The 24,238-nt window shown below is 39.6% G+C and overlaps 1 protein-coding gene and 1 long non-coding RNA gene across 6 annotated transcripts in view; both read right to left on the bottom strand.

The window, feature by feature from the left end:
* Nucleotides 1-6,319: 6,319 nt before the first annotated feature.
* On the bottom strand, nt 6,320-14,817 carry LOC146570416 (uncharacterized). The gene is made up of 2 exons (XR_014892994.1): nt 14,652-14,817; nt 6,320-8,354 (listed from the first exon to the last, which is right to left on the bottom strand). It is a non-coding gene; the product is annotated as an uncharacterized LOC146570416 (long non-coding RNA).
* A 3,930-nt stretch (nt 14,818-18,747) lies between these two features.
* The window catches only part of sh3glb2b (SH3-domain GRB2-like endophilin B2b), a 74,916-nt gene continuing 69,425 nt past the window's right edge, over nt 18,748-24,238 (bottom strand). For all 5 annotated transcript variants that reach the window (XM_085278833.1, XM_085278837.1, XM_085278834.1 and 2 more), the window contains one exon: nt 18,748-21,104. In XM_085278833.1, coding sequence (XP_085134959.1) covers nt 20,997-21,104 — 108 coding nt within the window. In that variant the 3' untranslated portion in view covers nt 18,748-20,996. The remainder of the gene's footprint in view (nt 21,105-24,238) is intronic.

Here is a 24,238-nt window from a genome sequence, read left to right as displayed (position 1 = left end):
AAAACAAAAGTTTAATCTAAATTGATCTTGTACAGTAAAAATGTTTTATGTTTTCTCCCTAAAGTGTAAATATCTGGTTACAAATGTGAATATCCTGCTGTGTACTGAAATCCCTCTTGTTTTGCATAGAAATATACTGAACAACATACAAAGCATAATATATAAAATAACATTTACCTGAGTTTTTTCTTTGAAAGAAGCCTCGAATGTCCATTCTTATATTTCAGTACATAACTGAAACCGATTTAGTCGGGGAGGGTAAGAACTGAAAATATGAAATAAACACACGTAAGCTGAGACTCTCTAAAAAAAAATAGCATTTGTTCGGCTTTTCATTTCGCCATTTGTTGATTCACTTGAAGAGCAAGTAAAATAATATTGGTCAAGTGATCAGTTTCATATCAATCTTTGGTGATGCACCGTCATATTTACATTATTTGTACGGTATGAATGATTTGCTTTGGTACCTGGTCAAACTTTAGCTCTCCTTAGTATGGCTGGCTCCGTCTCTCCAACAGCGCACTCACGGGCAGCAGCTGCCCCGCCCCCTCGCTCAGTCGCTTAGTGCCTGAGCTCGGATCATACCAATATCAGGGGGGGATTCACGCACAGTCGTAAATTCCCACAGTGTGCACTATGTGCTTCGAATATTGTGTGTACTTTTTGTTTTATACAGTTGTCAGCCAGGCATCTAACTATGAAAAAATTACACTCCAAAATACCCCGGGCTTCTGACAAAACAACCCGGGCTTAAGCCCCGTAAGCCACCCCCCCGCTCCGCCCCTGGTGGAGAAAACCCAGGGTTATTCATGAAGTTACCTGGATAAGACCAATCCTGCTTCGCGGTACAGGTCTTAAACTTTTACAGGAAGGAAATGATAAAATCTCATTATTCAGTTTCAATTTTTTCAATTTTATATACTGTATACAACGCCAAAATAACAACAGTTGCATCAAGGCGCTTTATTTTATTGAGGTAAAGGCCCAAAAATAATACAAAGAAAACAAACATTTATTGACCACTTATCAGCAGGCACTTTGACACTGATAGAATCCGCGTTTTCATTTTTCTTTTATGAAATTATGTTTTTAATGTAGCGCTTGCATTAGTTCTGCCTGTTTCAATTCCGGCCAACTCTTCCAAGCTTCTTTAGTTTAAAATTGAGTTTAATTCAAAAACAAAATTAATGCTGCAAATTAGGGCTGCTCAATTAATCGAATTTTAATCACGATTACGATCTGGGCTTTCAACGATCATTAAAAATGACTGAGCCGATTATTAGCCCCTCCCTCATGCTTTACTCTCGCGCTGCTCCGTGTGGCAAATCAAGCGCACCGCTCTGCATTCCGAACACCCGTCACAACAATTAAGAGGACCCGAGGGAAGCTCGGGAAGCTAAGCAGAAGTTATTTGGAGAGGAGTGGACTGCCGTTGGTTGAAAAGAGAGGTAAAAAAAAAAAAAAACTTCAGTGGTGTGGAAACATTATGGGTTCGCGGAGTCAGACGTGGATCAAGTAGACACAGTGTGTAAACTTTGCTATGGTGTCGTAGCTGCACCACAGAGCAACACTGCAAAGTTTAAATTTTTCATTTATTTCTTATATTGCAAACATTTGCACTGTTATCAGTATTTGCACACTATTTTATATTATTTTTTAAAGTCATTATTCAATACATTGTTATTGTTAACCCTTTAAAGCCGGTCAGAGCAGCATGCTCGTTTTGTATAACTATTTTTAAATCCCTGTAGAACCTGAACCGCTAAGCTAGCACAATAAAATTTTTTCCATATGAAACCGGAGGAGTTGTACTTACATCTTATGCCATCAGCTTGTCCTAGGTCACGGTTTCCTTCCACATATAGCTTTGCAAAAATTGCATAAAAAGCGCTTGCAGGAACAAAAACATAATATTCCAGAAACACGCTTTGCCGATCTGATCAGCTGTTCTTAACACTTCCCACATTGAAAAAGACGTCAACGCGAACTATCGCAAGTGACGTCATTTTCGCGTATTAACTGAAAACAGTGGCTAACTACAGCATGTAAAAAAAAATAATAATATAAGCTCTGGCGGACTTGTTTCTATGGTAGATCTTAAAGGGTTAAATAAATATCGTCAAATAATCGTGATCTCAATTTCAGTGAAAATAATCGTGATTATCATTTTTGCCATAATCGAGCAGCCCTACTGCAAATTCATCCAGCAAATTTCCAAAAAGAATAAGTTCAATACACTGCCAAAATATTTTGTTTCAGGGTATTTATATATTTTACAGCTAAGCTATGTTATATATAGTATTTCTATCTTGTGCAATATAATACTTTTATAATCCATGTAATATAGTGGAGTATGTCTTGCACATGCTAAAGTAATTTTGTTGTTGTGCTGCCTTACTTTACAATAACAAAATGTCCTTTTACTGCCAACACTGCGGCCAACTGAGTGAGAGGCAGTTAGATTGAATGCCTGGCAAATATCTGAGCTAAGGTAATGTAGCTACGACGGCCAAAACATTTGTTCACTCTCACTTTTTTTTAAATTCCAAAAATGTGTTTATGGATTTGCTTTAACCATATATGGATATATACATACACACAAGGTGCCAAATAGACAGGTAAAATGCACTGAGGCAATATGTTTTAAAACTGTAACATCAGAGCAACAAATTTAGTCAAAACATTCAGAGTAGATCAGCTAATTTGACTGCAGTAATAAACAGTCTCCTCGTCAATCTTGGGTAGTTTAATGTCATGAAGTCCATTTCTTACTTTTTATTAAGCAATCATGTGTATGTGGGTTCCTTGAGTTTTCCATAGAAATACCAAAAATACATCTCCCATATAAATGAAATGACTATGATTACGTTTGTTCATCATTTCTTTATATTTCAAAAACAACAAAAGGTTTCCCCACATCTTTTCAAAGGCAGAGTACCAATAATCATAAAAGTAAGGACAACATAGACAAACAGGCTTTCAGATGTGGTCTGGTAATGGATTTCCATGATTTGGCAATGCTGTATTTTACCTGTAACGATCAATAGATTGTGTTGTTTTGGTGAACTTTGCTTAATTGATTTCATACACATAAGGATTCATGAATAAGTATTGTGTAAAGAGAAGGAGCCTGAAAACACCTAGGCCGAGTGATTTCACTCACATGTAGGTGTGTTTTTTGAATAAACACACCTACATGTGAGTGGGTGATATTGTTTGAGTCTATTCATTACTTAATTTCCTCAGGCCTCTTACATTCCAGGAGATTAGTTCAAGATTGGAGTCACTGCTCATTCAGTTAATGCCCCATGTAACTTAACCCTGACTGCTTTTTATCTTAACTCTAAGAGCTTGAAATTACAACTAGAAAAACACTGCACCTTGAAAACAATGAACTCTTATAAACAAAAAAACAATCCTAGGCTTTCCAACATGTGGAAATCTTGTATTTCTCCCTCCCGTCCTCATTACAACTTGGTTACACTGCTGGTCTGTTACAAGGAGCAGAAAAAACATCCTGTTGTTGACTTAAAGGTTTAAACTTCACTCCAATCATATTAACTGAAAACAGTGGCTAACTAACATTTATCAGAATAAAATTAGTTGAATGTAACGTGTCTAAGGCCGCCTGTATTATAACTGTACATCTATGGCCACAGCATATTGTTTGCTCTGAAGTGAGATCATTCATCAAAACTGCACCTTTCAGATGTTGCAATAACCTGGAGTCAATGTGAGTTTATCTGTCATTTTGTTGTCCGTTTCTCCGTATGAATTCTTCCACCTCCGCTGGTGTGTGGAACAGATGCCTGTTGAGGGAAAATCCTCATCGTTCCTGAGAAGATCGGTCCAAATTTTATTTTTAGTTCAAGGAGCTGCTGTTTTACCTGGTTTCCGCTGTTTCTGAACCTCCCCCAACAGGTCAGGAAAAAACATCACATGTTGCAGTCTAGTTGACAGTCATTGTGTAACCAGGTACCGTAGTCCTCTGCAACGTCCACGACAACTCCTCTGATGGTGACAGGGGTAGGAGGAGGAGCATGCTTCCTAAAGTTCATGATCAGTTCCTTTGTCTTTGTGATGTTAAATTGTAAATGGTTTAACTCACCACTCAACAAAGCTGTCCACCACCATCCCTGATACAGCCCACAACGGCAGAGTCATCAGAGAATTTCTGTAGATGACATGACTGAGACTTGTACCTGAAATCAGACGTGTAGAGGGTGAAGAGGAAGGGTGATAGGGCAGTCCCCTGGGGTGCCCCCTTGCCGCTCAGGATGTTGTGCTGTGGTCGATTTGTTAAATAGTCTGTAATCCAAGCTACCAGTGGGCCATCCACCTGCATTTCCGTGAGCTTATTCCTCAGCAGTGATGATCAGAATGTGTTATAAGCACGAGAGAAGTCAAAGAACATGACCCTCACAGTGCTCCCAACAATGTCCAGGTGAGAATAAGCCTGGTTCAGCAGGTAGATGATGGCATCTTCCACACCGATACGGGGTCAATAAGCAAACTGTAGGGGCAAGCCAAGGCTCCACTCCCAGATGCAGGTGTTTCAGGATGAGTCTCTCGATCGTCTTCATGACGTGTGAAGTCAGAGCCACTGGCCTTTAGTCACTGGGGATCAACGGGTTGATGTTTTTGGGGAAAGGAACCAGGCAGCATGTCTTCCAGAGTGATGGGGCTACAGTTTCACATTAACGTTAAAGATCCGTAGAAATTCAGACAGCTGGGCAGCACAACACCTGAGGGCCCGTGGACTGACACCATCAGGGCCAGCAGCTTTACTAGAGTGGAGTCTGCACAGTTCCCTTTTGATGTCATCTGCTGAGGGGGCAGGAGACTTCCCCAACCATCCCAACACCTCTCTTTTGTCTCAGGCCAGTAATGGCCCGCATTCCATTCCACACCTTCCTGGTATTGTTTTCTTGCAGTTTGCTTTCCAGCTTCCTTCTGTAGGACTCTTTTCCCTCTGCAATCTTGGCATTCAGCTCCTTCTGCACCAGTTTCAACTGTTCTTTGATACTGTTTCTGAAAGCTCTTTTTCCTGGTGTATTGTGTATTGTTTTATTGTCTCTTGTTTTGCAGTCCACATATTGCTTGAACGTAGATAGAACAGTGGAGAGGGTTGTGTGGTAAAAATCGTCCGTTACAGCCACAAACGTGGACGGGCTTCGATTCAGGAGGTCCACTGTTGCAGAGCTGATGATGTCATACGCCTGCGCCATGTTAGCATCAGCGGCGACGTAAACAATGATGATTATGGGAAGGGAAAACTCTTGCAGTAAATATTATAAATAATAATACTAACAGTTCAATGTGTTTATTACACACCTTAACCTTACTGGGGGAACATCAATGGTTGTAGACATAAAGCTGCCCTGCTGCCAGGGTCCCTGTCTGCTCTCACCCACGTAAATCCGTTTAGATCCACCACCTGATCCGGGTTGTTTTTATGCAGCAATGTCTCCGTGAAATACATAACACAGCATTCTCTGAAAACTTTCTCTGTCCTTGTTAGCATCGCAATCTTGTCCATCTTATTTACCAGCGATCTGATGTTACCAGTCACTACTGATGGGAAAGCAGGACAAAATCTTTTCATCTTCAGTCGTTCTGCTTTTCAGGCTCTGCAGCCATGGTAGTTCCTCTTGAACACCGTAGGTATCTTGTGCTGAACACCAGTGCGACTGTGCTGTCGGAGTCCCATAAAGTTACGTTGAAACCAAGCACACCATTGTTTTTCTTGTGACATTACCAATAAGTTTGATGTGTCACATGGCCCTCTTCCTATTGAAAAAACAAAAGTTGTATCCAAGATGGCCGACTTCTAAATGGCCACCATGGTCACCACCCATCTTGAGGAGTTTGCCCCCTCACATATACTAATGTGCCACAAACAGGACTTTAATATCACCAACCATTCCCATGTTATTATGGTGTATCCATATAAATGGCCCACCCTGTACTTTGGTGTATTGAGAAGTCCTTTGGTGTCCCATTGTTAGGGCTTGCATGTCAGAGTGCAGTGATTCAGTCTCTGTCTGGAGACACCACGTTTAAGTTTAAGAGAAATATCTTGTGCAATGACATGCTTGGTTATGTAATATATTCAGAGTGACACATGAGAAGGATTGTGTAAACAGTTGCTTTTGTACTGATGACACATTTGTTGTTCATAATCCCCTGAGATCCAGAGGTGGGACCAAGTCATTGTTTTGCAAGTCTCAAGTAAGTCTCAAGTCTTTATCCTCAAGTCTCAAGTCAAGTCTCAAGTAATGTCAGGCAAGTCAGAGTCGAGTCTCAAGTCACTGGTGTAAAAGTCCGAGTCAAGTCACAAGTCTGAAATTTTGAATTTCAAGTCCTTTCGAGTCTTTAAAAAAAAAAATGAAAAAAAGCATGTTGCAGTTATATGCTAAATGTAAATATTAGACCATGTAATTTTTAAATCTGTGTTTTTCTCAACACATGACAAAATAGTGAACTTAGAAAATATACACAAATTGTGAAATTGCACCTCTTTAAAATGCAGCTCAATTAAACCTAGCTCCAAGAATAATTTTCACCGACAGTTCTGAGATAAGCTGCATGTTATTCTTGGATGCGGTTGTAGGACCGGCTTTAAAATCGCATGACAAAAATATCATACATATTAAAAAAACTGTATCACCAACGTAGCCTGGACAACATTTGCTAGTTAGATGAAGTCAGCTATCTCATCGTAGCATATTTATATGCATATTTATAATTATACGCTTCTTGGAGTGAGTGCATACACTCGTGAAGTTTAGTAACTTCAGGTCACTGCAACAAGCCCAGGTACAGTTTACTGACGGATGGGTGCAGGACCTTGAAATGCACCGTGTAGAACGAAAGACCATCGTACATATCATAAGTTTACCAGTCTCACAAATCGTCGTCATAAATACACATTCGTTAACCGTTTATTAATATAACCTTTGAGCTCAACGGTAATTAATTAGCAGTGGAAATAATTTCTGGTAGCATCACAGAAATGTAGCAGTGACAATAATATTGTATGTTGTAATCGCACTGGGCAATTAGTGATACAAAACAACTGTTTTATCCTGTGAATAAAAGTATATGTTTTTGTCAATGTACCATAATAACAGAAGCGAAACGCAATATTGTGTCAGGACAATTCACTATTTATGCACAATAAATAAAGGAGCATAGCGCGACAATTTCTGTTCAGCGCCAGACTTGCTTGTAACCTATATCACCAATTATGTTATGAAAATGACGCATTAACTACAACAGAAGACTGACCTTTGTGTAAATGCTTGGAGCAGACTAACCTGTGAGCTGGAGTGTTCTGGGACGTTATATTTGATCTTTGAATGGCTGCAATCCAGGCCATCCGTCGCGTCTTTGTTACTTCGGAAACATGGCTCGAACAATTTCTCTTCAACGACGTAATCCGATAACAACCGATCTCTTTACCCGTCGGTTTCCCGTGGCTGTCATGCGACCGGCTATTGCAGTTAATAATACAACAGCTTCTTGACATTTTTGTGTTTCTTTTTATCGCTGTATAACTGTGCGCTAGTACCTCTTGCCACGAGTTCCCAGAATCCTTTGCGGTTCTACCCGTGAATGACGTCACATTTTCAATCTCTATATAATATGCATGTTAAATTTTATATTTGGGTTAAAATATCAAGTCTTTTCAAGTAAACCGGTTCAAGTCCAATTCAAGTCCCAAGTCATTGGTGTAAAAGTCCAAGTCAAGTCACAAGTCTTAGAACATTTTTTCAAGTCAAGTCTAAAGTCATAAAATTAATGACTCGAGTCTGACTCGAGTCCAAGTCATGTGACTCGAGTCCACACCTCTGCTGAGATCACACTTTCTTAGTTTATTAAAACTGAACATCTGTGTCTCTGTAATAGTGATGGGATTTCCAGCTCTTCAGGTTGTTTTGTTGCTTTAATTAATTTATTATTAACAATAATATCTTTTTTTTTTTTTTTTTTTTTTTTTTTTTTTTTTGGTGTGGGAAATGCTTTTATTTCTTTTCTTTTTTTTCTTTTGCCTGTCCCGTTTGGCTCTTTTGCCATCAGAATTATTGTCTAAAGGCAAAGAAAGATGCCCAACGGATTTACTTTACCAAATTGACCATCCCAGCCTTGCCGTAATGGTCCATTGGATTCACCTTTTATTGTTTATTTTATTTTCACTTACTGAATACGGGACAGACTTGACTGGGGGAAAGAAGGGGAGAAAGAAAGAGGGAAAGAGAAACAGCTGAGAAGAGGGACGGGGGAGAAGGGCAAAAGACAAAAACCAACAGAATGGGCAGAAAAAAAATGCATCTATCAATCACCTGGATCACCTGCTGAGAAAGAAAAAAGAAAACAAGCAGAAGAGAACAAGAGTAATAGAATAAACAACATCACAATGATATATGGGAATATGACAGTAAATACTAAATATTAAACATTATTGTGCAGCACATAAGATCAACAGAACACAGTGTGCTTTGAGGTAGCAGCCAAAAGGGTGTAGTTTGTGGGTGTGATCACCCGTGTGTACACCTGTGAGCATGGACGCGCTTGTTTTTTTTTTTAAAAGGTTCCTTCATGTAATAATCTGCTCGAAGGTGTGGCCACAGCCCCATCCTCCAGGGCATGAAGCAGGTATGGAGGAGATCAAAACTCCAGACATCCAGAGGCCCCCAGAACACAAGAGACCATGGAAGACCAACAGAGGGGCAGCCGCGCCACTGTCCCAGAAAGAGCTGAGGAGAGTCCCAGATGAGGGCTCACTCAGCAGCCGCGGAGCAGAAGCCAGGGGGAGTTGCAGTGACGCGCCCGTGAGCTCCGCCGGCAGCCAGCCGTGCCTGAGTGACCGAGCCCCAGGCCGAGAGGCCGGGGGCACCCCACCCCCGAAGTGGCCCGAGCGAGCCCCAGGCTCCAGGCCCCGATAAGCGGCCGCCAAGGAGTGAGCCGGTGTGTACCTGGACGCCCATCCCCAGACACAAAGAACCACCAACGCACTGATGTCTGAGGGAGTCCGCCACTGGCAGGGGAAGTGGCAATAAAAAAATAATAATATAAAATTATGCACAAAAGGAATTAGTAATGTAAAAAAACGTGGTTTTCTTTATGTATGTTTATATATAAATATTTATGGGGGCCCCTAGAGACGAAACACGTACAAACTCCAAAACACATCTCTAACTGAACTTCCAAAACAGAGCTACCTAGATCACTTAAATTACAAAATCGAATGCATATGTCTATTGTTTTTGTATTAATACACAAACAATCATATATATATATATATATATATATATATTCAAATAATTTAAAAAAATTTAATTTACCTGTTACTACCACACACCCAATCCGATTGTTGGTACTTCCTGGCTTGTGTAGCCACTAGGTAACAAAAGCTCAACACGGCCCCTAGCATCCTGGAGCACTTCTGTTGTGTTTTGGAGTGTGTACGTGCTTTGTTTCTAGGGGCCACTGTAAATATACTTTTATTTATTCACTCCACATAAAATGTAATAAATAAATTATAAAATACAAAAACCAACTATTTACATTTCATAGATTTCAACTTTTAACTACTTAAATTTTTTCCTTTTAAACAAATTTAAAGTGAAACAATACAAAACACTGCAAACCACAACGCAATAAGATATGGGGGGAAAAGGGGGGCCAAGAACGCCCAGATCTTTAATTAAGGGAAAGGTTGGCATTTAGAAATATTAATATCACACTCAACTGACTGTGTTTTATCTTCCCATTGCACTGATGGGTGGACAGTTCTTAGGTGCCTGTGCATGTTGTTTGTGGAGCCGGCTCTATATGATATCCTTTTCATGGCTCAGGGGGTTGGGAAGCGTATCTGTAACCGGAAGGTCGCCGGTTCAATCCCCGGACTCTCTGTCCTGGTTGTTGTGTCCTTGGGCAAGACACTTTACCCTACCGCCTACTGGTGATGGCCAGAGGGGCCGATGGCACGATATGGCAGCCTCGCTTCTGTCAGTCTGCCCCAGGGCAGCTGTGGCTACAACTGTAGCTGCCTCCACCAGTGTGTGAATGTGAGAGTGAATGAATAGTGGCATTGTAAAGCGCTTTGGGTGCCTTGAAAAGCGCTATATCAATCCAATCCATTATCATTATTATTATTATTTTCTTGTAGACTCTACACTCTGCATTTGTTTTGTCAATAAGATTGAAATGGTTCCAGACTTTGCTACTTTTCTTGGTGTTACTCATTTTCTTTACTGTACCTTTCCAATGTGACGATGTTGTCTCTTGTTCCCGGCTGTCTTTCTTTCCCTCTCCCTCCTGCTCTTGTTGTGTGCTACGGCTGTTGCAAGTGTAACTACCGCCCTGCCCCCTCAGCTCAGCGCTGAGCAGAGGGGGGAGGGGCGCAAACGCAAGGCTCTGTTTGCCGTCTCTGCTCAGCGCAAACACAAGGGTGACTTGCTGCGTGAAGCGAAAAAAAAGTGAAAGAGAGGGGAAGAAGAAAGAGAGAAAGAAAGAAAAAAAACCCACGGCTCCCAATAAGGAGCCGGCTCGCATCGTTCACTTCAAAGATCCGGCTCTAAGAGCCATTTCGTCCGCGACCAACCCATCACTACTCTGTAACTTGATGTTATTGTGTCCTCCGTTAAACTGAAGCATTTTTAAGCACATCAGCTATTTAATTACAGATCCACAGAAACACTGGTGGAAATAATGGTTTCATAAAACAATGATGTGATAATCTTTCTCAATCTGTTTAAATGATATGAAAGCTCACAGCAGAAGATTGGAAATGCGCTCCAAACTTGTTGTTTCTGAGATAAATCTAGATTATTCGTAAAAATAGACATGTTACACAAAGATTAAAATTTTTTTGGAAGTAGTTATGGTGATGTTTAGATATAATTTCACAGTTTTCTCCCTGGTTTCCAATTAACAATGAACAAAAATTAATGAACCCTTTTTCTGGGAATTTCACCAAAACATTGAGTTTGTTTTTAAGGTAACATCTTTTTCCTCTACACAACTAAATGCCCTGACTGACACCTGTTCCGCTTTAAAGTCAAGAAGGCCAGGGCCCTATTTCAGGAAGCCGGTTTAGAGCAAAATCTGAGTAAGTATACCCTGAGTTAACGAAAACTCTGGGTTTTCGGTTTCACAAAGCGAGTTTAGATTAATTCTGAGCGAGTTACTATGACAACACACTCCGTGAAGCTAACCTGCCCCCTAGCAGGTTTACTTCAACTAACCCTAACTTTCTCCTAAAGAGGTGGAGAAAGTTAGGGTAGGAAGTGTCAGACATGGCGTGTCCCTTCCTTGAAGAGCCAGTAGATGTTGAAGCCCAAATTCTCCGCAGAGCTCTCCGCCGGGAGAGAGTGATTAGAGCGCGTTTGGACATTTTATCATTTCCTGATGATTTCCTGTGTGAACGTTACCGTTTTTCAGCACAATCTATAATTTATTTGAATAACATCCTCGGGCCTAATATTGCTCATGTGACACATCGCCGACATTCTCTCAGTTCTGTACATATTATTTGTATTGCACTTCGGTTTTTTGCAAACGGGAGCTTTCTGTATCATATTGGTGACGCTGAGCACGTTTCCAAGGCTACCGTCTGTCGGGCAGTCAGGAATGTTACAGTTGCACTGAAACGTCTCCTGTACTCGTTTGTGGTGTTCCCCGGTCATAGACCCACAAAATTTATCAAAGAGGGATGCCACAAAATTGCAGGTATCAGGATGAACAAAACTTAATTCATGATGTGGTGATACTTGAACTACTACTTAAATTTTACATTTATTCCCACGGTTCCCAGGCGTGATTGGCTGTATAGATGGCACTCACATTCCAATCATTGCTCCTTCAGTAAATGAAGGAGACTATGTGAACAGGAAGTCTTTCCACAGCATTAATGTACAGGTACATAGTTCCCTGTAGCATTTCAAACTAACAAATTATTTCATTATAGTAATGGATGCTAATTTGTGTTCTCTGCACTGTGAAGATCATATGTGATGCTGCCAACATTATCACAAATGTGGAAGCCAACTGCTCAGCCTCTGTGAGTGGTGGTGGTGGAGGACCCCCACCTGTTTTTCAGGCCTCCGCTTTTTTTCTGTTGGCTATAACGGGTCACATTTGAGCATACAGAGTAAGCAAATATGTACTTGTAATGTGCTCAGATAATTTCAATAAGTGCTTACAGAGGGGAAATTAATGTAGCCTCTAACTGCAATTGATTTATATAGGACAAACAGACCAAGCACTATGGCTCATAATACAATTACACCTTACCTGTTTGGACTATATTTTTATATTTCATTTTTACTTGCTGCCAGGAACGTTTGGGGCCTGTTGGGTTGCACCTGCGCTCAAATCACATCACAAAATCAAATGTATGAAATAAAAAATAAAATAAAATATAATAAAATAACGTGTTAAATGGGTGGAAATCCCTAGATCAATGTTTAAATTAACACTCATGCATTGACTCTGTCGGCCATGTTTTGCCATGCATGCTCCCTTTCTTTTGCAGCTGAGGCTGTGTTACTTTTTTTCCGCAAAATTTGCATGTTATCGCCCACCCCCGTGACATCACGCTCCAAAGCCCTATACTGCCATCAGAATTTCGGTCTCAAGCGCTGTAAAATACATTGACCGCGCCTTCTTTCCCTCCGTCTCCATGGTGACTCGCTTAATCTGTGCTCCACTGATCAGGGCTTTATGTATCCTCGTGCGCGCGCTTAACTTGGGGTTAAAGCAACTCCGCGTTGATTGAACTAATTGTTATCAGCCTTTCTGAAACCGAATATTCCGAGTTGGACAGTTCGGGGTTACTCAACCCTGAGTATCGTTTTTCACTCTGAGTTTTCTAAACCGGCTTCCTGAAATAGGGCCCAGGAGCTTACTGACACCAGTTTAACTGTGGAGTTTTGCCATAATGAAGAACCAGACACGCTTTACGGTAAAACACATGCAGGTTTTTTGCACATCAAACGGGTGGCCCCTACAGGAGGATGATAACACTCTGAAATCATCGATATCTGGACAAAAACATCAAAGAAACTTTGAAGGATAACTTGAAATATCACTAACCAAATAACACACCTCCTAAAAGACCTCAATCTATTTACACACATATATGTTTTGCGCTTCACATAAAGAACGAAGAGGCTTTCAGCTTTATCTCATTTTGGTCATAACTTGTTTTCTTCACATTGTGTTACCAACAGTCAACAATCTGTGGGAGTAAACCTAAACCAAACTACAAACCTAGATTGGGTTGTTGGTGACCTGTTTGTATTACACATCTGTAGGTACAGTACGTATGAATCGTTAGGATAACACCAACTGAATGTCTCTCCATCACATTAATCCAGGGCCGTGCAGAGAGGTTTAAAGGGGCGGGTGCTCAAAGTTAAAAAGGGGCACATTGAACCAGGCTGAATAACAACAACACACATTCATCAAGAATCTAATATGGGAAGGGCAGGGCTGTGTTGATCTGAGACTGTAGACATTAAAAAGTTCATAGGAGAGATGGTAGCTGATTAAACAAGTGTCATGAGATAATAACAAAATGCAAAGATTGGTGACAGCGCTTGGAACCATAAGGCAACAAAAAACTGTGAGAAATAATTTAGGCTCTGCCTGTGATTCACTCTTTGCTTCTCTTCTTCCTTCCATCCCATCATTTCATATATCACTCTCCACTTGCTATGTGAGAACAAGGCACAACTTGCTATTGCAATAAACTACAATCTAATTATCCACACCTAACAACTCTTGCACTTAATCTAAATGATGACAGAAAAATGTTATAGCACTGCCTTTAATAGCCTCACACAGCTCCTACTGTTTCCTCCTCATGTCCTTACCAGGCATGTCTGGACAATGTTATATCATGAGTAATTTTTTTTTTTTAATTCCATCTAAATAAAACACACACATGCATGCACACACACTGACATTTTAGATCTTCAGAATACTGTATATACTATGGGCATCACGGTGCTGATCCAGAATCCTTACATTATTATTTATTACTAGAGCTACAATAATAAAGCAATGAGGAGGGGGAAGTAATAAATATGAAATAATGTATTGATGATGATTCCATTTGTTTCACTATCCACTCTGTGCAGGGGCAAAGCTTATTACATTTTTAAACTGTAGAGATACAATCATTTTACTGCTGTAAAATCCAAATTTTGTCTTATCTAGAATATAAATCTAATATAATCTGCTTCTTAATGTATGTTTTTTAAAATACAGCGTGTGTTTTTTAAAATATTATTATAATGCATAATTATGTGGACATGCATATTAGATCGTTTTTTAGTGAAATATAATCCCTCCAGAAAGGCAGGAAAAGCCCGGAAACTTACTTTAAAACTAAATATGTTCCCTAAAACGGTGACAGAGCTACAGACCCATGACAGCCTTACACAGGTAGCCAGCAGCTGTGACCAGCACTACTTGTGCAGTTAATAAAAGGACAGGTAATGTTTGTCGCGCTGTTGCACACACAGCACGTTCGTTTGTTTCAGTTCGTCAGTTGCAACAAGACAGCTTACCAACGTGTACGTAATAAGCTAATACTCCTGGGTGCTATACACTACAGTGTACGCTGTACACCTACTTACTGGTTTTGTCGCATCAGTCTGTGTCTCTGAGTTAACTTGTGTTTCTCCTACAGCTCCGGACCACAACAAATGCGCGTGCTCTTTGTGAGCTCGTAACCAGCGCGTTCTGCCGTCAAGGGCGATCATTGGTTAAATGTGATCATGTGACTGATGCAAGCCAGATCCTTTTATTTAGCAAAACTGTGATTAATAGTTAAATATTATTGTTGAGGGGCACAGACAGGACTCCGCACGCACACACACATTAAAAAAAAAAATAATAATAATTTTTTTTTTTTTAAAGTTGCCTCAACAAAAGGGCACTTTGGGCACCCACCAGGAAAGGGGCGGGTGCTCAAGCCCCTCTAGCCCCCCCCCCCCCCCCTCTACACGTGCCTGCATTAATCCCCATCTGAGGTTTTGTTATTCTGCCTCTTCACTTTCTTTTCCTTTTCTGATAATGAGGCTGTTTTTTGGGGTAGATTTGCCACATTAGTTCTGATTGTGAATTTATCCCTTACACCATGAGATAAAATAAACCAAACAACACAAACTCTAATTTTTGTGATTTTGTTGGCGTTCATGTAGGAAATCCGCTCTTTCACATGGGAAGGAAAATACTTCTAAAGGTGAATACTGCTGGACCTCACACCATGAAGTAGCAATGTTGTTAGTTTTCATTTATAATTGCATCTGCATATCTTTCCTTAGTTATCGTCTTGCATCTGAAGCCAAAATCTTGCGTAACAGTTACTTTTACTGAAAGAGGGGGAAAAGAGAAGACTTAAGGCTAGCTAAAATTAGAGCCTTTTACATTCAGTTTCATAGATGTGTTATCCTTGTGCTAATGTTCATACCAAAAAGACCTGTCATAGTTGTTAACCACCCAGTGATGACATGGACTTGGGCTATAGTTTAGGAGCTGTGGTGTAGGGGCTCAAGTTGTTCAATCATCCATCCATTTTGATTATGAATTAATGAGTTGGCCTAAACCTAATCATACATTACATTTTGGAAATCAACGCTATGATGTAATTATTGTGTAGCTGTAAGGTGTAACTATGGTGTAGGAGCTACAGTGTAGCGAGGGTATAAGACTATGGTGCAAAATATATGGTAAAGATGTAGCGATGTAATGCGGTACTATGTAATGCATTATATGATCAGCTGAATAAAAAGTATTATTTAACAGTGCAGCTGAAGGAAAGCTTAATAAGAGTCTTAAGAGCTCAATAAGTATTGCTAGCAGCATCAGACACTGCAGGTGATTGTTACTGAGGGGTTAAACACATGGTTTGGAGTGCAGAGTCCAAACTCTTTTTTTTTCCTGGGGATTCTCAGTCAATAAGTTTCTTTTCTTATGAACTAAAGCATATTTGACCTGATATTCAGGTGTCACAGAAACTACAGCAGGCACATAGAAATATGCCAGGGCCAGTTTCATTGAGCGACTTTAAATTAGGTTTCTATTGTTATTCTATGGCAGCCATGAAAGCTCATGGGGATTCCCCTTGTGATAGTGCACGCAGGTCTGGTATGCATGTTTCACTGCTGATGTAACCCATGCATAAGCACTTTTCATCATTTACTGTGACTTACAGATTACAAACAAAGGGATGTGCAAGACTTCAGTTTCACAAGATGAGTCACCTCTTTTACCTTTTTATGTAAAGCTTTGTTGACACATGTACTGCATACCAACTTTGCATATGAAACTCCCTGTCACAGCTGCTGGGGCAGTGTTGCCAGATTGGCTGGTTTTGTACCTGTAGGGCTGCTTTTGAGTTTAATTTACTGGTAGGGTAAATTGATTATGGCTAATCTGTGAAGCAATATTTCTGCTGCTATTCAGAGATCTTCAGGATGTAAATTTCTAGGAATCAGAGGTCTCATAGAAAAGAGTATAATATTTGATTATCATATTCTTCCACCAAAATTATTATGGGTCGTGACTGAGCTGGAATCTATTCCAGCACAAAAAAACTTGATTGGTGACTGGTGGTTAAGAGGTTCAGTTGCTGTGAGATTGTTTAAAGGAATATCTCAATAATAGGCTTATTAGTTGACTAAACAGACTGTTAACCCTAAAAGGTGAATGCTTTATTGATGTGTGTTCATCCATTCAGTCATTTCGCTGCTGGTTCAAACAGAATTTTACCTCCACTAGCTTTTCTGGAGGGTTCACAAGCTCGCCAAGACACATGAGCTCTTCAGTGTATCCTGGTCCTGCTTGCTTTCTCATTTAGATGTGAGAGATCAGGGTTTTAATAGTTTTGCAATTTTCATTCGTTTTTATTATTTAGTTTTGACTTCAGATTTTCAATTTTATATCAGTTTTAATTCGTTTTTACTAATTGTTTGCTAGTTTAGTTTAGTTTTTATTTTTTTGAAAATCCTTAGTTTCAGTTTAGTTTTGATTAGTTTCAGTTATAGTTTTAGTTGTTTGCAATAATTACGTGCAACAAAATCCCAGTTTCATCATATCAGTCATGCTCTTCTGCTTATCCTTGGGTATGTTACTATTCCAGCTACCATACCCTGCACCCTGGACAGGTCACTTGTCTGTCGCAGGGCTAACACGCAGAGACAGACAACTCACATTCCCACCTATGGGTTCTTTAAATAAATAAATAAATAAATAAATAAATTAGGGCAGATGAACAACCATTGATACCAGGCAACTATAAAATGTATATCTTGGCCCCACTGAGACTATTAACTCTTGCAGCACCGGGTATTCGTAATTTTGGTTCAAGTGAATTGATAAACTTTTTGAAGGCAGTTGACTCACACAGTTATGTAGACATCCCCGTCCTGTTGTCTCGGGATGAATCACGCTGCCTTGCCTGGGGTTAGCTTCTGTTTTCTGGGGATGAGGGTTGAGTGTGCTCCCTTACCTTCTCAAGGTAAGCTAGGTTAGCCTTCTTGTGTGAGCTTTTCAAGTGCACTTTAAGGTTTGTGGGATTTTTTTTCCCTTTAGAAATGTCCCTCATAATTTGTCTCTTTCCACTACAAGACAATTGCTTTATCCAAAACACAGTCATATTCAAAGTAATCCCAAATTGGACTCAGGCGCTTTCTCCCGACTTTTCCTGACATGATTCTGCGCGAGGACGGAGCAACACAGACGACTCGACTAACATACTGCCACCTGCAGGCATAATGAGACAGCAAGACAAAAATCTGGAAACTCAACTTCATTTTCACTCTTGACTATTGTATGACACGCACACATCAATGAAAACTAAACACATTTTTGCTATGAATTCAGTTAATTTTAGTTAGTTTTGTGAACACTCATTACAGTTTTAGTTAGTTTTCCTTTTTTTGTTTTTATTTCTGTTAATGAAAATGTTTTTTCACTTCTAGTTTTCGTTATTTCGTTAGTTTTCGTTAACGATAATAACCTTGTGAGAGATCCTGAACAACCGAGCTCGGCACCCTGCCTGTGCACCTGAAGCCAGACACCCTTCTGAGGAAGCTTATTTCCGCTCCTTGTATGCATGAAACTCATTCTTTCAGCTATTTCCTGAAGTTGACAGGTACAGATGAGGGTGGGAATGTAGATCAACAGGTACATTAACAGTTTCTGTCATATCAGACAGTGCACGCATGCATTTCAGTTTCCTGTTTGAAGCTCTCTGAATTTGATTGAATTCTCTCTCAAATACCTGACTGACAGATACCCAATGCTCTAGGAATAGCATATGCTTAGGTGTTACAGTCGCAGCCTACAGCACGAGTCAGTGAATGTTGTGAAATATTACACCTTTGTTTGCTTTGCTGTTTTTCTTTTAAATAACAATTCAAACTAGCAAATTACATACACACTTAGTATTTTAGATGTGTGCTTTGCTCAAATGTTTCTCCAGAACTGATGGAAAGAAGTTAGAGAAAGTGGAATATGCTAAGACTTCCAGCCTCTGTCTGCCTCTTGATAAAGAAAAAGGGAAGTCATTTGTTATATTTAAGACTCAGTAATCAAATGATACAACACTTAAATGTGGGTTCTCTCTCAGTATGTTTCCATTATATTCATCCAACCAACACACTGAGTACAGCTGTGCCACTAACACTTGAAGAAAACAAAGATGCGATCAGAGTGAAATCAGATGGATTCTACAGGAGAGCATTTATTTTATTAACTGACTTTGTTGCAGGTTTAAACAGAGCCTTAATATGATATTCAGCCCAAAATTCCTACACACCTCAGAAAATGCTCATAGCGTGGATGTAAAATGTTGCATCACATGATTAAATAAACTGAAGTAACAGAAGAAAAATAATGAGCTGGTTCTTATCGGGGTCTTGTTTTCTTTTTAGAAGGTGGAATCGCTGTCATGAAGTGCTGCATGACAAACATGAAAATGGGAACTTTTGAGCTTCCACGTGTGTGACACAGCTTTACGGCAAACTAGAAAGCCCTGCTGAGCAAATAGTAGATGATGTAATTCATCAAGCACGACAATATCCAGGAAAGCATCATTCTGCACCATTAAACCTTGTATTCTTAATAGGAAACCCGCTTTATTTGCTTAACTGTAAATTTAGTGGAAATTTGAGCTCCTGATTTTGTTTGTGAAGTTCTTTTTTTTCTTTCCCAGCATCAAGTAGGTGTAACAGTACCAGAGTGCAAGTACGGACACCTGCATTTACTGTAATCCAGCTTTATTTAAAGCAGAAGGGCCCGTAAAGACAAACTGACATGTTGGTCAATGTTGCCTCAGTGACTTAAGTTACCTTAAATGTTATTGCTGCAGGCTGCGGGCTAGCACTAAACTGGACACTGAATTAATTTTTTCTTATTAACTGAAAAAAATTCAAACAAATATAGAAATGTGTGACTGTCCTTTATCTACATGCTTGAGAAGTTATAATTGGTTGTATAGTATTGTTTAGTACTTCCAGTCCACTCACACCTCATTAAAGTTACTGCACTTTTGTTTATACACACTCAAGATTTTCCAATATGTTTCAAATTAAAAGCCCTAATCTGTGGATTGAAATGCTTCATTTTCTACAAGGATTTTTATTGTGAAACAGCTGAAAGAAAATTGTGGAGAAAAAATGTAGTTAGAGCTGATAAAATGTGCAAAATTATGACTCACATTGTAATAATTATTGCATGGAATTTTTCTTTAATGGATCAAACAAGGCCTGGGTCTTTGAAGTTTTCACAGATGTCAGAGTATTTGCCAGAACTGTGTAAGATTCCACACAACAACAGACACGTTTGCGCAGTCAACAAACTGTGCGCTTCATTACACTCTGTGTACACATTACGAAATAAGAGGAAATCTAAGTAATAGGCCACATCAACATAACCTGACTCGTACAGTCACAGGTTTCTTTCTGATAATCATCAGTATTACTAGAAATGAGTCAAACAGGCAGTTTTGCATAAGTTTTTTCACACAGCCTCAGATCAGGAGATGGGAAGCCAGCTGCAGTTTGGTCTCTGCGTATAACAGAGGGGACCGTCACACTGATTTCTCTGGTCTCATAAAAATTAAAATACCGTAGCTGTGCAGGTATTTCCAGAATTAGGTTCAATCTCTTGAAATGGCAGGACACCTACAGAGATCATCATGAAAACCTCAAGACTCCCATCCACATGGTCGACATAAGCACACAAAACATTGGTGCCTACTAAAGAGGCTTTTGCTTTCATCTGAAATCGAAAGTTACCAGGACTGGCTTTTGATACTCAACAAATGCTGTGTGGAGATTAAAGCATTCACTAACTCCTTTGTACCATAACAAAGGAGCTACGAGAACATCTGGTGTAAATAAAATTTGTGTCATAATGAAGTGTAGGCTCATTTTAGTTTTTCAGCACTCCTTTTCTTTTCTATGTGCTCCTTCATAAAAGTCCAAATTTAAATGACTCAACTTTTTTCTTCTTTTTTGAGTTGAATAAACTGAAAAATGTAATAAAATAACTGTATCATTATTGCCATTCTGTAGAGTTAATTGTATCAAAAGACTGTCCAAGAACATCTGAGCTCTGGGGGAATTTATTAGCCTGGTAATTGGCACTAATTATCAGATACAGTCTATGGATAGAGCTTGCTAACTAAGTTCTCCACTATCTCACCTTGATAAATCTTTATATTATTTTATCCAGGTGGTTAGAAGATACCTGCACAGCATTTTCAAACAGTGCTGGGTTATTAGCATAGAAGTCAGTGCAGGGGTTCCCTCTGTGAGCTGAACCAATACACAAGGAGCACAAACTGGGGCCAACAGCAGGTCTACCCAGTCCACATGTGTGACGGTGGATAGAGGTTTTTGCAGGGGTGTGTGTGTGTGTGTGTGCGTGTGTGTGTGTGTGTGTGTGTGTGTGTGTGTGTGTTGCTTGGTCCATTAGCTCAGCAGTTCTAGGTAGGTGACGGGTACTTTGCCCTTTTCGTTTCCTCGTTCTCCGATCAGCCAGTCGGGGTCCATTCCTGGTACGGTGTAGACGGTAATGAGCTGAAGAGAGAGAGACAAAAATAAAAAACTAAAAACATACACACATACAGGTTACAGTGACCAATGTTACGTTAAGAGGAAAGAAAATAATAGCTAGTGACGTAGCATAACTGCAATCCCGTTGCTGCTCGTGCTCACGTTTTTCATGCCAGCCCATTATCAGGAATTTCCCTGACTTCATCTCTGTGTTATCATCTTTAAACACTTCCTCCAATTAGCACCTGTGCCAGCATTTCTAAAGGTCTGCTAAGGGAAACCCATGTGTGAACAAAAGGGGGCAAACTGAAAACAGCATTACATAATTATTGTACCATAACAAAGGAGGGCATCGATGCTTTTTCATACCTGCTGCTGGGCGTTTGGCTTTTTGTCAGACTCTGGGACCATGGTGATTTTTGTGAAGCCATTTTTCTCATTGTCAGGTTTTAAAAGTTGTGATTTTGATTTTTATGAAGGAGACGCTCTCATGACTCATCAAGTGACATCACTGAGAGGCCAGTCTGTGGCATGCAGTCTGCTGGATCGCTTGGAAACCTGGCTGAGTAGGTCCTAAAAAGTACCTGGTACCAGATACTACCACCTAATGAAAAACCCTTAAAAATTACCTACACCCAGCTAAACTGAGTAGGATGCCACTTTTATGTTTATGTGTGTTTTATTACCAAATTTTCCTAATTTGACTTTTTAAAAGTCTTACATTGAGAACAGCTCAGATGATTGCAGGTGTTCATAATTTTTTTGTGAGTTGCATCTGTAGTCACTGAAAATCTCTTTCCTCTCCACAAGGTGTTATATGGAAGCTTGAATGTTTATGAGTTTATAGTTGAGTTAAACTCAAAGGAAATCTGACACAACCCACCGCAAGTCTAAAATATTACCCAACTGTGACCGAGGCCAGGGAAGTGCTAGAAAAGTACTTTAAATACATGAATCACACTTTTTGTTTTCCATACATGCTGATATTACAGATAATGTCTTGTAGCCTGTAAGAGAATATGCTGTCAAGTCTTCCCACACAAACATACAGTACAACATTGCATGAGAAGAGGAAGTGAGGCTGAACTTCTCCCTGGAAAATAAACTGGATGACAGGATTAACTTAACTCCCTGCAGATGTGCTGTTGTTACAGTTAACATCCAGCTGTTACTGATTCATTTGTCATGTGGGATGTCAATGTTGTTGTGGTGTTGTTTTGTGGTTTTATTCTTGTTTAGGGCGGCAGCTAGGCCAGACAAATGTTCTACATCCAGCAGTGTGAAGGTGGGGGCTGATGGTGACTACTAGTCCTCACCTGCTTTACTTGTAATGATCAAAGTGGACCTCTCCACTGTGTTTATGGGTCATTGTTACCAATCTGTGCCATTTAATGACATTAACCTTTAAGAAAAATACACTCGTCAAGTTCAGGATATTCTGCTTTGTCCAAATTCTCCACATGTGACGAGTGTCAAAATGTCGTGTCCATTACAGTCATTATACTCTATTAAAGTATTCTGAATGCAGTCACTTTCATAATTACATTTTCTATGTATGTATGGAAGGAGTCATTCAAGTTTTATATTGATTCTACTATTTGACATGACAGGTATACCAGTCCACTGACTGAATTGAATTATTCATGTCCATATTTAAAAGTGAGCTGCGAAACGTTTTAAATGGGGGTCCTCTGGATATTGAAAAATTGTTTTCACGTAAAATGTGTAAAAGACTGGGTAGAGAAGATTGCACTTCATTCTCGACTCCTTTACTGAGAAACAAAGACTTCGTTCCAGGAATGTCTCACAGTATTTTCGATAAGTGGCACAAAAATGGATTAAGGGTAATTGGCGATTTGTTTCAAAACAACACACTGATGAACTTTGAGCAATTGCAGTCAAATTTTAATATTCCTAGAGACGACGTTTTTGGCTTTCTCCAGGTTTGTAACTTTGTTCATTCTAAAATTCCAAAGTCTTCAGAAATAGTTATATATGATGATATTGAGACATTTCTTATTAGGCGAAAAGACAGAACTCATTTTATTTCAGCCTTTTATTCTCCCCTATATACTCTCAGTAGCAACACATTGAGCGCTATTCATAAATGGGAGAGAGATCTTAATAATCAATATGCCAAAGAGGAGTGGAAAGGAGCCATTAACATAGGTAGTTCCACTTTTACTTGCAACCGCTTGCGAGAAACTCAATACAAAATCATACATCGCCTTTATATAGCTCCTAATGTCTTGCATAAGATTGCACCTCATATTCACCCCTTCTGTAGCAAATGTCAAAAAGAAACTGTCACTTTTTTCATTATTTCTGGGAATGTAAATTAATCAAAAGATTTTGGAGCTCCATATGTCAAGAACTAAGTAATATTTTTAAGAATCGGCTCCAAAGGGACCCCGGATATTTTCTTCTTGGCCTATCCTCAAAAGGAGTAACACTAAATCACTTGCAGCGCAAATTATGTGACAAACTATTGCTGGTAGCTAGGAAATGTATTCTCATTAACTGGGTTAAGGATAAACCTCCCTCTGTGACTTTGTGGTACAGGGAATTATTAAAAGTTATTCCTCATGAAAGAACTGCTGCTATTTTAGGAGGAAATGAGGGTCTCTTTCTCAATGTTTGGTCCCCTTTGCTTTTTTATTTGCCAACTGATTTGTCCCAACTGTTGAGGGGGTTGGTTGCTTTTTATTTTTTCTGCCTGTCCCATTTGGTTCTTTAGCTGTCAGAATTGTTGTCTGAAGACCAACAAGGATACCCAATGGATTTACTTTGCCAAATGGATCATCACGGCCTTGCCGTATTGGTCCATTTGATAGACCTTTGTTGTTATTATTTATTTTATTATATTTTCAGTTGTTACAGATGGGACAGACATGACTGAGGGATAGGAAAGGGAGAAAGAAAGATGAAGGAAAAGAAAAACAGAAGGGAAGAGGGACAGTGAGAAAGGGCACTTAAAAAGAGAAAGAAGAGGGAAAAAAGAAAAAAAAATCTCCTGGATCACCTGTTGAGAGAAAAAGAAGAGAAAACAAGCAAAAAAACAAAAAAAAAAACAAAAAAAAAACAGAGCAACATACTAAACACAACATTATATAAGGTCGTACATTAATGCCCTGTAAGGTAACTAAAATAGTGTCATT

This window comes from Mchenga conophoros, linkage group LG7 (genome assembly GCF_057382185.1).
Source record: "Mchenga conophoros isolate Kocher_MC1m ecotype Shallow Benthic linkage group LG7, M_conophoros_male_GT1.1, whole genome shotgun sequence".
Taxonomy (NCBI): Eukaryota; Metazoa; Chordata; class Actinopteri; order Cichliformes; family Cichlidae; genus Mchenga; species Mchenga conophoros.
Note: the sequence above shows the minus strand (reverse complement) of the source record. Positions and strands in the feature narration are given on the sequence as shown.